Raw genomic sequence first — 14,953 nt, 5'->3', positions numbered from 1 at the left:
TGCAGGAGAGGACACACAGCAATGAATGGCTAGCATGTCTTCTTTGCATGACAGAGCAGTAGTAGGTCTCAGTCCTCAGATGCACTCTCCCCTTTTTAATCACACATATTTTTATAACACCTCCTCTACCATTCTGAAAAAAAATCATAGATAAAATGACCTACCTATACAAAATTTTCAAAAGCAAATAAATACAATGTCCCAATTGATATGCAAAGAAGAAATAAAAAGTAATTTATTTTTCAAAATATGTATTTCAACTTTTAAATGGGGACATAATGATGCAGTCAGATGTACATAGTAAGTTATGATAAATAAGTTTGGATTTAAAAATAAGAGTAACAGAAACCACTGTGGGCAAGTATAGGAAAATAAAAGGGCAGAGGTAGAGGTACAGACTCATACTTGGAAAAAAAAGTATTAAGATAACAATAGAAATAAAGAAGTAACCTTATACAAAGTTGGAATAATATGCTAAAGTAAGTAAAAGTCAAAGTAGAGAAATTGAAGGAGTACAATACTATTTCAAATCAGCTAGGTCTTATTTATTTATAAAGTGTCTAAATAATCTCCTAGGTTATGTCATGGGATAGGGTTGGAAGAGAGTATCACAGAAAATCCATCCTTCTGCCTTGAAATCCTATTGAGACATATAATCAGTATACAGTCTGTAAAAAGATCTTGAAAATATATTCTTTAAATGGTGCAATAAGGAACAGAAGAGGAATTAGATGTAAAAAAACTATAATGCAAGAGGCAATAAAGCCGTTGTGTAACAGAGGATACTTTTAGGACAAAACAGAAGACAAGCTATCCCAAAATAAAATTTACATTTCACAACCTAGATTTCATACCATTACACACACACACAGGCAATAATATGAAATATTAGTCTATATTAAAGAAATCCAATGAAATCCCTGCATTTCATGTGTCTCCAATAATTTAATAATTGAAATCTAAACAGGAATCTCAAAACTGATTTTCAATGATTTTCACTACTGCGCTGAAATCCTTTTCAACTAAATATGCAAACTAGAAATGCTGTAATGCTTACAGAACAGAATGTGCAGAGAGAATAAATTACTTAATTATTTTGAGACAATACCTTCATTTCACTTAAGCTTCCTGCTTCATACCAATGATGGTGGTAGGGCAGCATTCTTAAGGCGATCCCCCACAATTACTGTTCCTTGGCTATTCAATCAAACACTAATCTAGGTACTGCAGTGTAGGGACTTTGCAAGCATAATTAAAGTCTCAAGTCAAGTGATTTGAAGATAGAGATATTATGTGGGTGGACCTGACCAACCAGATGAGCCCTTTAAAAGCACTTTCCTCTGGCTGGTGGCAGAAGGGGAAGTCAAAGATATTCAAAGAACAAAAGGGATTCAGCAGGCCAATCTGGCTTTGAAACTGCAGGGGGGTCATGTACAAGGCCTGGAGAGCAGCCTCTAGGAGTAAGGAGTGACCTCCTGCTGACAGCTAGCAAGGAAATGCAGACCTCACACCTACAACTAGATTCAGCCAATAACCTGGATGAGCTTGAATGCAGATTCTTCCCCTGGAGCCTCCAGATAAGAAATCATCCAGCCTGGCTGACACCTTGATTTCAGTCTTATGAGAACCCCGAGCAAAGAACCCAGTCAAGCCCAGCTTCTGACTTAGAGAACCGTGAGCTAATCGATGAGTGTTGTTTTCAGCCTCTAGGTTTGTGGTATTTTTGTTATGCAGCAACAAAAAACTAAGACCACAACCTTCTTCTAACTTAATAAGCTTTTTAGTTTCTCCTGAAGATTTTTCAGTATTAATACGTACTAAAAAATTGTCCATTTATATTTGTAGAGGGGTTGGCCTGGGGAGATATGCGGAAGCCAAGGAGGATGCAGAACAAATCTTGAAGTTGGACTGTCTCACATATCATAGGTCATCTAGCCAGTAGTATCTCCAGTCATTGTGGCAATTGAAATACCCTCACAATTTTCCAAAATGCACCCTGAAGTGGTGAAGTGAAGTGCTGGCACTGCTTTGTTGAGGTCCACTAAGAATCACTGGACAAGAATAAGCACATTTCATCAAAAAAAATTTTAAGATGACTTGCCATATTCAAAATCTCCCTTGAAAATACATGTTGGACCAGGCACAGTGGCTCATGCCTGTAATCTCAACACTTTGGGAGGCCAAAGCAGGAGGATCACTTGAGGTCAGGAGTTCAAGACCAGCCTGTGCAACATAGTGAGACCCCATCTCTACAAAAAATATTTAAAACTAGCTGTGCATGGTGGCATGTGCCTGTAGTCCTAGCTATTTGGAAGGCTGAGGCAAGAGGATCACTTGAGCCCAAGAGGTTGAGGCTGCAATGAGCTACAATCATGCCACTACACTCCATCCTGGGCAACAGAGCAAGACCCTGTCTCAAAAAAAGAAAAGAAAACATGCACCATAAACTCCTCTCTCCTCTTGCGTCCTTTCCATTTCCATTGGCAATAAACTGATTTTAGTTTTAAAATTTAACCTCAATGTCAAAATGCCATTTGCACAATAGGTTACTTGGAAACATCTTTTCAAAGTTTCTAAAATTTGAACTAGGGGAATTATTTTTGTAGGTTACCAACCATTCTGTTCAATTTCATTTTTAATCCAAGGTAAAACAATAACAACAAAGCCCCAAAAAGTTTAACAAATCTCAAAAGGAATAGAAACCCAAGCAGCTTTCAAGACCTCAGCTGCAGCCCACAGACTTAATGTGATCCAGCTATAGTGATTCCCCATCTCTGTCTTTCAATTCAAAATTCCAAATTCTTGGGAGGAAAAAAAAAATCTGACTAGCCCACTTTGGGTCAGTTATGCACCCCTGGATCAGCCAGCTATGGCCTAAGATGCAGAGTCAGGGAATAGAGATGTAGCCGCTAAGGGTCCAGCCTTGAGAACCAGACAAATTCCAGAGAGGGCACGCTGAGCTGGGCAGCTCCACAGACATGTCCACTACACTCGTTTTATTTACTGTGCAGAAGTCCATAACCAATCTGAGTTACATTTACCCGTATTTGATTTGTTTTAGGAATTATCGTATTCTACACATATATGATTCCATTCTTGCTTAAAACTTACCAATAATAATAATATATAGTCTTCAAGGATAGACACCAAAATGTTAACAGTGGTTATCTTTAGATTATGACTGCTATGCATTTTCTGTTGCATCTGAGTTTTTTCTACAATGAATATATAGTACTTATTACTGGCAGAAAACACCTTTCCCCTCTCTTCTGGTTTCTATGAGGATGGATTTCCACCACATAGTACTGGTCTCCTTTAATTACTTTACCTCTGGAAAGGATGACTCATTTGAGGGTAAATTTGGGAAGAATAAATGGGGTGTGCTCAATTCAGCTCCACCTGAGAGGTTCCATAGAGAACTTAAGTTCTCATCGTTTCTTCTAAGACAGCCTGTCTGCTGCTGCTCAGGACAGGGTGAGTGGTGAGTCTAACTGTCGAGTTCAGTTAGCAAACCCATTTGACTGGCACACTAAAGCATGTCCTCAGCCTTTATCACTAATAAAGGTGATTTTTAGGATCCTTATGTAACTCCTTTGAGTTATTGCTCAATGTTTAGAACATAAACAAGCAAAGGGGTGTTGGTTATTCATTGGGTTCCCTCAGACTCCAAACATGTTTTCAAAATCCTTTTACATCCAATTTTTAAGGAGGAAATAGGTAAAAAGATTCCTCAATTACCAGTATTTTTCCTTTGTCACTTAATTTCACTTTTCTTGCTATCTCCAGCCCTATAATTTACTAATTCATTATGTGCTTAATTTTCATATTCTGATAGTGAAATGTTGAAGTCTCACAGAACTTAAAAGTGGGGAAAAATGTAAGGTTATCTAATCCAGTGTATTCACTGCACATAATGAATTGAGGGCGAGAGAGGTTAAGATCAAGGTCACAGGGCTAATTAATGGCAAAACCAAGTCTTCATATCCAAATTTCTTATCTCTAGTGTTTTTACATATACTGTGACATCTCTTAAGAACAATTCTATTTCTTAACTTCTATAGCATTTCTGCCGGCTTTTTACATATTTTGTTTCTCTGTTCAGATAATCATTCATTCATCATATGATTTCACCAACATGTGTCTCCCATGTTCTTGCTACTGACAAATTGTGAACTAAGGTTCTTTTCAGCTTCTGCTCTGAAATCAACTTTATCTCATGCTGTAACTGGGTAGTCCTGCTTTTCTTGACACTGGGTCATGGCAAGCTAGTTTGTCCCTTAGTAAACTTAAAAGTCAGCCTCATAAGCAACAGATTGTTAGACTTTAGTTTTTAACCAGTAACCATCATTTCATCTTTTTATGTTGATAAATTTAATCAGTCCATGTGCATAAACATAAAAAAGATGCATTTTTGCTATACTCTATTATGCTATAGGTTTATTATTATTCTCCTGTCATTAAAAAAATTAACAGGATTTGTAGATGTAAAACTATTTCTCTTTAAATCGAAAAATAAACTAAGCTGCCTATTGTTTTCCTTTATCAAAAAACTTTAAAATCTTATTTTCCTCATTCATCTTGTTTTCAATTACATATAATATAGAATTTTATTTTTAAAAATTATACGTTTCATGTAAGTGATAAATACATACTGAAGTATATTAAAAGTGGTAATCTTTTACTCCCCTCCTTGCCCCAAAATACCACGCCCCTCCAGAGGTAAGCTCTAAGTAACAGTTTGATATATACTCTTCCATGCCTTTTTCAGTATCTGCAATTGTGCTTTTATCCCCTATTGATTTTCCTAATCTGAAAACATCAGCATATAACTATTCTCGTTATTATCGATTTAAAAATTTATAAACTCTGGAGTGATACAAAATTTACGTTGTTATGTTTGTCCTCCTTACCACTTCATTCTGTCCTGGTAAAATCTGAAATATCTTATGGGATTCCACGTGATCACACTGCAATCTGTACTGTGGTCTAAAGGCTTATGCTGTGGAGTGGCCACTAGCCATATGTGCCTATTTAAACTTAAATAAAGAGTAAAGAATTTTCATTTTTATTTTTTTGTAAAACAGGGTCTTTCTCTGTCCCCTAGACTGGAGTGCAGTAGAGTGACCGTAACTTACTTCAGCCTGAAACTCCTGGGCTCAAGCGATTCTCCTGTCTTAGCCTCCCGAGTAGCTAGGACTAATGTGCGCCACTGTATCTGGCTAATGTTTGAAATTTTTTGCAGAGATGAGGTCTTGCTATGTTGCCCAAGCTGGTCTTGAACTCCTGGCCCGAAGCGATTCTCCCACCTTGGCCTTCCAAAGTGCTGGGATTACAGGTGTCAGCCACCACTCCCGACCAAAAGTAAATAAAATTTAAAACTCAGTTCCTCAGACCCACTAGCCACATTTTAAGTGACTAGTGGCTACTGTTTTGAACAGCATTCCAACATTATCACTGCAGAAAGTCCTATTGGACAGTGCTAGTTTGAAAACTTGGTTAATTTTATTTATTTATATAACAGTTACTCTTTGATAACAGCTAACTACTCTGATTAAAGTTAAATACTCTTTGATAAGGTGCTTTCAAAGTTCCATTAGTTTTTCTAAGTGTTTTCAAAACGTTTCCAACTGTAGGAAATTGCATGGTCTGTTATCCAGGAACCTAACGTTTCCTACTAGCTTCACGGGGATTATTTCTTCTTTCAGGTTTAAGGTCCCAAGTTGTTTTTAACTATTACATTTTAAAATCTGCTCTTTTCTGCTGGAAAATGTTTAAGGAAGGGAAGAAATTTTTTTGTTGTGGAACACCATAAACTCTCACTAACCATAGTGAGGTGGCCTTTCAGTTCAGCAAAGTTTTCTGTAACTTTTCTCCCTGATTATTTACAAGCTGTATATTCCAACCTTTTCTACTTCTTCTGGTAGTCTTACTTTTTGAAAGCTTATACACCCTTATCAGGTTTTCTAGATACACTGGTTCTATACATATTGTTTTTCTGTTACAATGTTTTGTAATGTTTCTTTTACATGGTGAACTGTGAAAATTTCCCTATGACTTCTGTTCTGCAATTGATTTTATATGAGAATGCGATTGGGAACTCCTGCCTTTTTTGAATCTTCAGTATCACCTATTTCTTGCACTGTGGCTCCTTCCTGCCCTACATTGCCACCACTGATATTTTTAGTTGTTTTTTTTTTAATTTCAGCACATTCCTTTCTACAGATGTTAGCTATTGCACCTCTTGAATACCACATCAATTTGCTTCTATTTGCTTGAGTCACCAAGCAGTGAGTTCTGTGTGGGTGGGTTCCTGTTTCCTTCCGGCTCCCTATTCCCTTCTAATGTTGTGACACTTATTAATTTTAATCAAGTTAGCGTTTTCCTCTGGTTTTCACACTGTTTGAGAAGTTGGTTTTTCTGGGATTTGTTGTCATTCCTATTTGTGTTAGATATCTCCACTATGACTTGCTCTTGCTAGCTTTTCAAAAGCCTCTTTTAGAGATGTGTCTCCTCAAAATGGGTCCAGAATAAAAGGAGCCTAACATATGCATGTAGCTTGCTTTTTAGAAGTTCCTTTTTGAGATTATTATTGGGAAATCAGAATGTTTCCACAAGAAGGAAAAATAAAACAGACAATGGTTATGTCCTCAAACCAGTTTACAAAAGCAGTCTGAAGCGCTATACCTCCATGGCAAAAATCAGTTAGTGTTTGAGCCATAAAGAAAGAAAAACTGGCAGGGAGATAAGAAGGGATCTTTCTTCTTAAGGACACTGCAAGTTCCTAAGACTTTGATATATTTTAGAGAAATACCCCAAATCAGTTTCCTATTCATTAAAGGATCTGAAGAGCATTGTGAGGTGAGGTCTGAAGAGTGAGACCGGACCACACAGATGGGGCCCAGAAAGTGGTGGTGGGGTTAGAAGACTAACAAAAGCTGTCTGCTGTCTCTCACCACTTCTCCAGACCCTGTCCTAGATCAATTCAACACTATCAGAAATGAGATTGGGTTGTTTATTCATTTTTGTAGATAAGGGGTTTTAAGTAGAAGAAAGATCTGTAAGAGAATGGGAAGGAAAGGGAGTTCCTGTGGTCCATCAGGCAGTCCCAGATACACAATGGTAGGTAAATGACATATACAGCAATGTAAATACGTTGAAGATAGTCTGTAACAATCTCAACAGTTAACCTCTTTGCAGAGCAATCTTTAACCCATTTGAAATCTCACTGTCAATTGCAGAGGTATATCCAATCATGAGTATTTGAAAGTGTCTTTGCTATAATTACAGTCTTATGTTAACCAAAGATATTGAGAAACCCAAATTCTCTCAGACACAATTTTAAACTGCCATAACTGCATCAATCTACTAATTTTTAATCTAACTATACTTGACAAATACGCAAAGATAACATCTGCCTTATCAATGAATATCACGGACTCCAAAAAATGAATAAAGTAGAAAACATCCACAGCTCATTACAGAGGAACTTGTTTTTTAAAAACTGACATAGAATTCACATGCCACAAAATTCACAATTTTAAACTGTACAATCCAGTGGTTTTTAATATGTTCACAGAGTTGTGCACCCACCACCACTATTTCAACAACAATATCACCACCTTAAAAGGAAATCCTGTACCATTAGCAGTCACTCCCCACATCCCCTAATAATTCCTCTACTTTCTGTCACTATGGATTTGCCTTTCTGGATATTTCATATAAATGATATCATACTATTTGTGACTTTTTGTATCTGCCTCCTTTCACATGCATTTTTTTCAAGATTTATCCAGGCATAACATATATCAGTAATTCATTTGCTTTTATTAATTTTATGAATGTTTATATCCATAGATCACATTTTATCCATGAGTAGCATTTTATTTATATATACTGTTTTTTTTTGGAAATGGGGTCTTGCTCTGTTACCCAGGCTGGAGTGCAGTGGCACGATCATGGCTCACTGTAGCCTTGAACTCCTGGGCACAAGTGATCCTCCGGCCTCAGTCTCCTGATTAGCTGGGACTACAGGCATATGCTACCATGCCTGGCTAATTTTTAAATTTTTTGTAGAGATGGGGTCTCGCTATGTTTCCCAGGTTGGTCTTGAATTCCTGGCCTCAAGCAGTCCCCCCATGTCAGCCTCCCAAAGTGCTGGGATTACAGGTGTGAGCCACGGCACTCAGCCAGGCTTCCTTTTGTACCTCACTACTACATGCTCCTTTGTACTTGCTTGGTAAATGTTTTTATGGCTTTTAAAAAGCAAAGTGTTATTATTTTCCTAAGAAGATTTGAAATTGGAGAACAAGTAATTTCGATTTCCTTTTTAAGTAAACTCCCACAGAACCTAATAAAGAATAACATTTAGCATAGAGAGATATAAATGAGTAGCTGCCTTCCCTGGATTCATTTTCTCCTCCTGTAAACAGGATATACTGTCAACACTAATAATTCCCATCGGGATAACTTATGTGTAATTAAACAATATCATACACATCTAATTATTACACAGCATAGATGGGGTAGGCAATGAAAAGCTCCTCAACCACAGAAACTGTTGTTTCAGCAAGCCTGCTCTAACGCAGTCCAAGGGATTACTTCCATCACTGACCTTTGCAATGTTAATTGCCTGCATGTTCCTGGGAGTCGTCACTTCCTTATGCAGACTTTTTCCCAAAATCAAATCCAGGATTTGTCACTTAATTGGTTCTTAGCGGGGATAACAGAGATAAAACCAAAAATCCAAGATATTTTCCTAAATCCCTATTAAAAATTCTATAAGGATAAACAGGCTAATCCTTCAAAGTCTAAGACTTGGTTCCTGAGTGGATTTTAAAGTATGACACTGTTTAATGTCCCTACCTTCCATAAGATATACTTAAATTTCAAACATTATACTTCTAACATTACCAAGTGTTTTTTTTTTGCTGGTTTTTTTTTTTTTTTTTTGAGACAAGGTCTCACTCTGTCATCCAGGCTGGACTGTAGTGATGCAATCATAGTTCGCTGCAGCCTCAAACTCCTGGGCTCAAGCTCATGCCTCCCATTTCAGCCTCCCAAGTAGCTGGGACTACAGGTACCCACCACCCAGCCCAGCTAAAAAAAAAAAAATTTTTTTTTTTTAGAGACGAGGTCTTGCTATGTTGCCCAAGTTGGTCTCGAACTCTTGCCCTCAAGCGATCCTGCTGCCTTGGCCTCCCAAAGCTCTGGGATTGCTGGGATGATAAGCATAAGCCACTGTGCTCAGCCCTAATATTATGATAGAAATAGAAACCCCTTTAAATTATTGAAGTATTCCAATTGGGGACAACCCCCTACTATATCAAGTACTGGGAGTCTGATGGTCTTGACTCCAAATTTGCTTCTCTGTAGCTTGAGGGAACTGTACTGGCCAAGGCTCTGAGATAGAAAGTACTACTTATTTACTAGTGTCCCCTTCCAAAAAAAGTTCAAGCCTCTAAGTTTAAAAAATGGTTCACATTAGGATTTATTAAAATTTCCTCAGACTCAAATGGTTAGGGTAGTAAAGGACTTTAGAAATCTACTTTAACCTAATTATTTTACAAATGAAAAGGAGGTAGATAAGAGAGAAAAGACTCGCCCAAATCTCTAGAGTCAGTTGGGAAAACTATTATACTTAAAATAAAAAAGGTACTCAGGCTTCCAGCTGGAAGCGCATTTCATCATACCACCTACTTAAAATGTCTAAGTATGGACACTATTGAAATTCCTCTGTGTTGCAGTGAGCCGAGATCTCACCACTGCACTCCTGCCTGGGCAACAGAGTAAGGCCCTGTCTCAAAGAAAAAAAAAAAAAAGAAAAGAAAAGAAAGAAAGAAAAAAAGAAACTGCCTTCTAAGAGAAAAAAACAAAAGCAAAATGGATAACTTTCTGATTTAGAAAGTGAGAGTGGATCCCACCTGGGTGACACAGCCAAACCTCATCTCTACCAAAAATATACAAATGAGCCAGGCACAGTGGTGCATGCCTGTGGTCCCAGCTACTTGGGAGGATAAGGTGGGAGGATGGCTGGGGCCTGGGAAGTCGAGGCTGCAGTTAGCAGTGATCACACCACTGCACTTCAGCCTGGGTGACAGAGTGACCCTCTCTCAAAAAAATAAATAAATAAAGTGAGAGTGGGCTGGGTGCAGTGGTTCACGCCTATAATCCCAGTGCTTTGAGAGGCTGAGATGGGAAGACTGCTTGAGCTGAGGAGTTTGAAACCAGCTTGGACAACACAGGGAGACTCTGTCTCTACGAAGTTTTAAAAATTAGCCATGTATGGTGGTGTACACCTGTGGGCCCAGCTACTCTGGAAGCTGAGGTGGGAGGACTGCTTGATCCCAGGAGTTCAAGGCTGCAGTGAGCCATGGCCATGATTGCACCACTGCACTCCAGCCTGGGCGACAGAGCAAGACCCTGTCTCAAGAAAATAAAAAAGAGTGAGAATGAAAGGTAGAGGTATCACATTTCATTTCATGAGATAAACGATTTTTACTTTTTTTCTTTTTTTTTTTTTTTTTTTTGAGACAGAGTCTGGTTCTGTCGCCCAGTCTGGAGTACAAGTGGCGTGATCTCGGCTCACTGCAACCTCTGCCTCCCGGTTCAAAGCGATTCTCCTGCCTCAGAATCCCCAGTAGCTGGGACTACATGCGTGTGCCACCATACCCTGCTAAGTTTTATATTTTTAGTAGAGACGGGTTTTCGCTATGTTAGCCAGGATGGTCTCAATCTCCTGACCTCGTTATCCGCCTGCCTCGGCCTCCCAAAGTGCTGGGATTACAGGCGTGAGCCACCATGCCCAGCGAGATAAACGACTTTTTCTTAAGTATCATTCGATAGTTCAGGTTTTAAAAGTTGCCAGTAAAGTATAAATGTCAAGATGGTCGTGCCTGGAGGCTAAGCAAAATGAACCAGATCTTCCCTGCAATCTGAAGGTTTTTCACCATAATGAACTACGGCGGCTATTGATAGCCCAAAGCTATCCCCATTCCTCTTTTCCATAAACAAAGTCTATAGTCCCTCAGAGAGAAGAATGGGTATGTGTCCTAAGATTGGCTAATCAAGCACCTCACATCACTGGCACAGTCTAAGTAGGGCCAACCAGAATCCTCCCTGGGAACTATGTGACACAAATGCTGAGAAAAATAAACACCCTCCCTGTTTCCCACCATGTGGAGAGCCCAAGACCAACATTCAAAGAGAAACAGACAAGCAGAGATGAGAGAAAGCAAGAGAATCTGGCAGCATCAACTCCTTGGTTCTCATTCCTGAGCTAGTTTTTTGTAAATTAATCCTGTATCTGTATCAACTACAGAGGCCAGAAAATTCCTTTTTTGCTTAAAATAGTTTGAATTGGTTTTTGTCCCTTGCAATTCCAAAATGCTAATCTATACTTACCCCAAGAGAGAGGGCTGGATATACACTGCCCTTAATGCAGGGAAATCAATACATTTTTGTTAAATTTTTAAAATTTGGATGCCTTTAGACAGGCTCTCTATTATGTTTTCTATCTATCACTCCCAATATCCTACACCCACCAACTTCACTATTTCTATTACATAAACCCTGAAAGCATCTGATTTTGCCAGTGCTTCCTCAGGATGTCCCTAGAATTTTTTAAAATCCTAATACAAGCTTGTTTCAGTTGATTTTCCAAAGTCGAATACAAAATATATTCAAGGTAATATAAGTTAAATGAGATTTTACCCAATCTAGAACATCAAAAAGCCTAGGTATCAACACTTTAGTACGTGAGGAGGCAAAATTTCAAAATTTAACACGAATCCAATGGAGGTATGCTACTTCAATATAATTTAGTTGCATTTTTTTTTTATACCAATGGAAATCAATAACAACAATAAATCTCAGGACCTACCTCCAATAAGGCTCCAGTTTGAAAGAATTTCAAAGGCTTTTCAATTGAATAATAAAGGCTATGGTAGCTACCCTTAGCCAGGTATGCTCGGACCAGACCAACCGCTATAACCAGCCACCTAGTAAAAGAGAAAAGAGCAATCAGGAAAATATAAAAATAAAAAAAGTAGGATTTAGGTTAATAGACAGCTGTGGCAATAAAAGATATTGCTAAAGGTGACCTCAAGCATCAGTAATCTGGATTTATGGATGATAGCTCTCAAATGCCAAGCTGTAATGCACTGAAATGTTGCAACACTAACAGCACCTTACCAAGAGGGCTCAGTGAAAGCATAGTGGCACCTCACCCATCTGGAGCTCATTTTTTTTGGCAACTTTGCTATTGAGAACAAGGCCAAAAGGAAAGAAATAAGCTAAAATGGTCCTTGTGCCACTAAATTAGGTGCCAAGAAAATCTAAGACGAGAAAAAAATAGTTAAAGGAAAATTTTAAACAGCCTGTGCAATTAAAGGGTTTTTAATAATTATAGGGTAGAAAGAAGATCCTTTAAACTATTTTTATAATTGTCTCACTGGAACAATTACCCATACCTTAAAATCTATCCTTTTAAAATTAAGAATAAAGGGCTCTTGTTAAAAAAAAAAAAAAAAGGTTTTTAGCCAAATTTCCCGAAATCAACTCAGAAATGAAAGCCAGATCAATACAAATCATAAAACAGGAAAGCACTTAAGCATACAGCCGTGAATGTTATATTTTTGTTCCACTGTCCTTCTCAAAAATAAACATAATGTTTTGTTAAGTTCCATAATAAAACAAATGGACCTTTTTATTAAGGTATGTCTCCTGGAAGGATTTAGATCAATGTATAGTATCAACTAGGCAATGGGGTGTGTGTGGTCTATGCTATTTCCAAAAACTATCATATAAGGACATCAAATAAGAGTTTGTAAAAGAAGAAATTATTTAATGGTGTAACTGGTATAACCATTAACAGCCTTTTAAAAAAAAAAGCTTACTTTGCTCTCACAATCCCAATTTATCTTCCTGGTTTAAGACACCACTCCTTACCCTCCACCCAATTCTCTATGTTCATTGCTCAGGAATAGACTTCTTTCTTCTTACCAATGTACCTTAAAATCCCTCTCCAGTCCAATGCCCTCACCAGCCCTTGCTAAGACAACAAGAATTACATATATAAATATTAATACACACAGAGAGATTCCTGGATGTTCTTTTAAAAATCAATCTATGTGACCACTGATGTGATATAAAGCTTGTATCTGTACTAGTTCTTCATTGACCTGTGAGTCAAAAGAAATGATTTCCAGATCCGGAACTTCTACTAACAAGTTCTATGATCTCATGCAAGTCACAACTTCTCTGAGCCTAGGTTTCAACACTTACCATTTCTAATACTAGCAATACATGTATGATCCTCCCACGATGTCTTTTCTTTTTTTTTGGAAAAAAAAGCAAGGTGCTGAATTGTAAAAATAATAATATATTGGCATTTGTCTTATTTTAAAAAGGGGTAGGGGGATGTATAAACATATTTGCTTGCATCAGCATCTTAAGGATATACAAAATTAACTGCCTCGAGGGAGGGGATCTGGGTAGAAGGGAAAGGTGGGAGGAAAGATTTTCACTGTATTCCCTCATGTTTTTCATTTTGAACCCTGCCAATGTATCACCTACTTTAAAACTAAATAAAAATGGATATTCACTATACAATTCTTTCAACTCTTCTGTATGTTTGAAATTTTTCATAAAATGTTAGGACTTCTTTAAAAATTACAAATGAAGATAACTTAAAAATATATAACAAATTGTCTGATCCTGTGATCCTCCTCACCAAAATGACGAGATAAAGAATTGCAGAGCTGAAGGAACCTTCATCACCCAGCCCAACCCTTCAGTTTTACAGATGAAAACACGGAGGCTAGAGAAATAAGATGATTTATCCAAAGTCACACAGCTAGTTAGTGGCAGAGCTTGAACTAAAAACCCGCCGGGATAAGGGATGGACTAAAATGAGGGAGACAGAAGATGGGTAAAACCGTTTCGAGGGTCTATTCTCCCCCTCTCCAGTAACTCTGCCTTCTACTCCCCAGCTTCTTCTCCACCCCAACCCATCCTGAAAGTCTGAACTCATCTAAAACTCAGCTCTGCTTATGTCGCTGGCCAAAAACTTTGAACTCTTTCCCAATACCTTTCTGATTAAAGCGCAGTCCAGATTTTGAAAACAGCCGCCCAAATGAATGGTCACCCTGCAGCCACAGCTCCTCCACTCCCTAGGCTGGCGCCGTTCACCATCCGAGCCTGGTCGCCCGGGATGGGCTCCGCGAGGCAGGTCATCCGGCCGCCGCCCCGGGCCCCGCACCTGTGGCCAGCCCCACCTTTTCTCCCGCGGCCCTCGCGAGCCAGCGCCCGGCAGCCGTCCCCGCGCCCCAGTGCCTGGGAACTTGGCTCGACCCCCAGCGCAGGAGGGAGCTCGCGGGCAGCCACCGGGGCCGATTCAGCGCTCGGCCGCCCTCAGCGACCAGGTGCCGGGTCCCGGGCACCGCCCGCCCGGGATGCACTGCCTGCGGCGGGCCGCGCCGCTGGCCGCAGCGCTCCCTCCCCGGCCGCGCTGGCTCCCCGCCTCCCCGCCTCCCCGAGCCCCAGACTCACCCGGCTGTCATCACCACATTGTAGATAACCAGGTACGCCGTGGCCAGGGGCCCCGGGCCCTTCTTCTTCCGCGTGCCGCTGGCGTCCCCGGCCCCGGCCCTGCCACCGCCGCCCCCATTCCCCTTCGCCGCTGCAGTCGCCGCCGCTGCCGCCATGTCAAGTGCCCGAAGCCCGCTCTCGCAGCGCGAGCGGCTCTGGCCGGACTGTACGAGGCGAGGGGGCGGAGGGAGGGACGAGGGAGAGGCGGGGCCGGGGCCGCGGGGCGGAGCCGGGACAGGTCCACGGCAGCCGCCATCTTGGCTGAGGGCAAAGACGCTCCTGGCGCTTCCGTCCCTCGGCTTGCCTCAATTGCCACTGCCATTTTGGATCAGGGTAATTCCCGCCTCTTGCGCGCTCCCGGTTACAA

The 14,953-nt window shown here is 40.0% G+C and overlaps 1 protein-coding gene across 6 annotated transcripts in view; it reads right to left on the bottom strand.

Annotated features, from left to right (window-relative positions):
* Nucleotides 1-14,773, bottom strand: part of HACD2 (3-hydroxyacyl-CoA dehydratase 2) — a 96,244-nt gene extending 81,471 nt beyond the window's left edge. For 5 of the 6 annotated variants that reach the window (XR_013413422.1, XR_003726946.2, XM_077990898.1 and 2 more), the window contains exons 1-2: nt 14,548-14,773; nt 11,879-11,996 (exon numbers count right to left, since the gene is read on the bottom strand). Coding sequence is in view for 2 of the 6 variants with exons in the window: in XM_077990897.1 (XP_077847023.1) it covers nt 11,879-11,996; nt 14,548-14,702 (273 nt within the window). In the remaining 4 variants the exon portion in view is untranslated. 6 annotated transcript variants of the gene reach the window in all.
* Nucleotides 14,774-14,953: the final 180 nt, after the last annotated feature.

Source organism: Macaca mulatta, chromosome 2, assembly GCF_049350105.2.
Source record: "Macaca mulatta isolate MMU2019108-1 chromosome 2, T2T-MMU8v2.0, whole genome shotgun sequence".
Classification (NCBI taxonomy): domain Eukaryota; kingdom Metazoa; phylum Chordata; class Mammalia; order Primates; family Cercopithecidae; genus Macaca; species Macaca mulatta.
The sequence above is the reverse complement of the archived record's forward strand: the minus strand, read 5'-3'. Positions and strand labels throughout refer to the sequence as shown.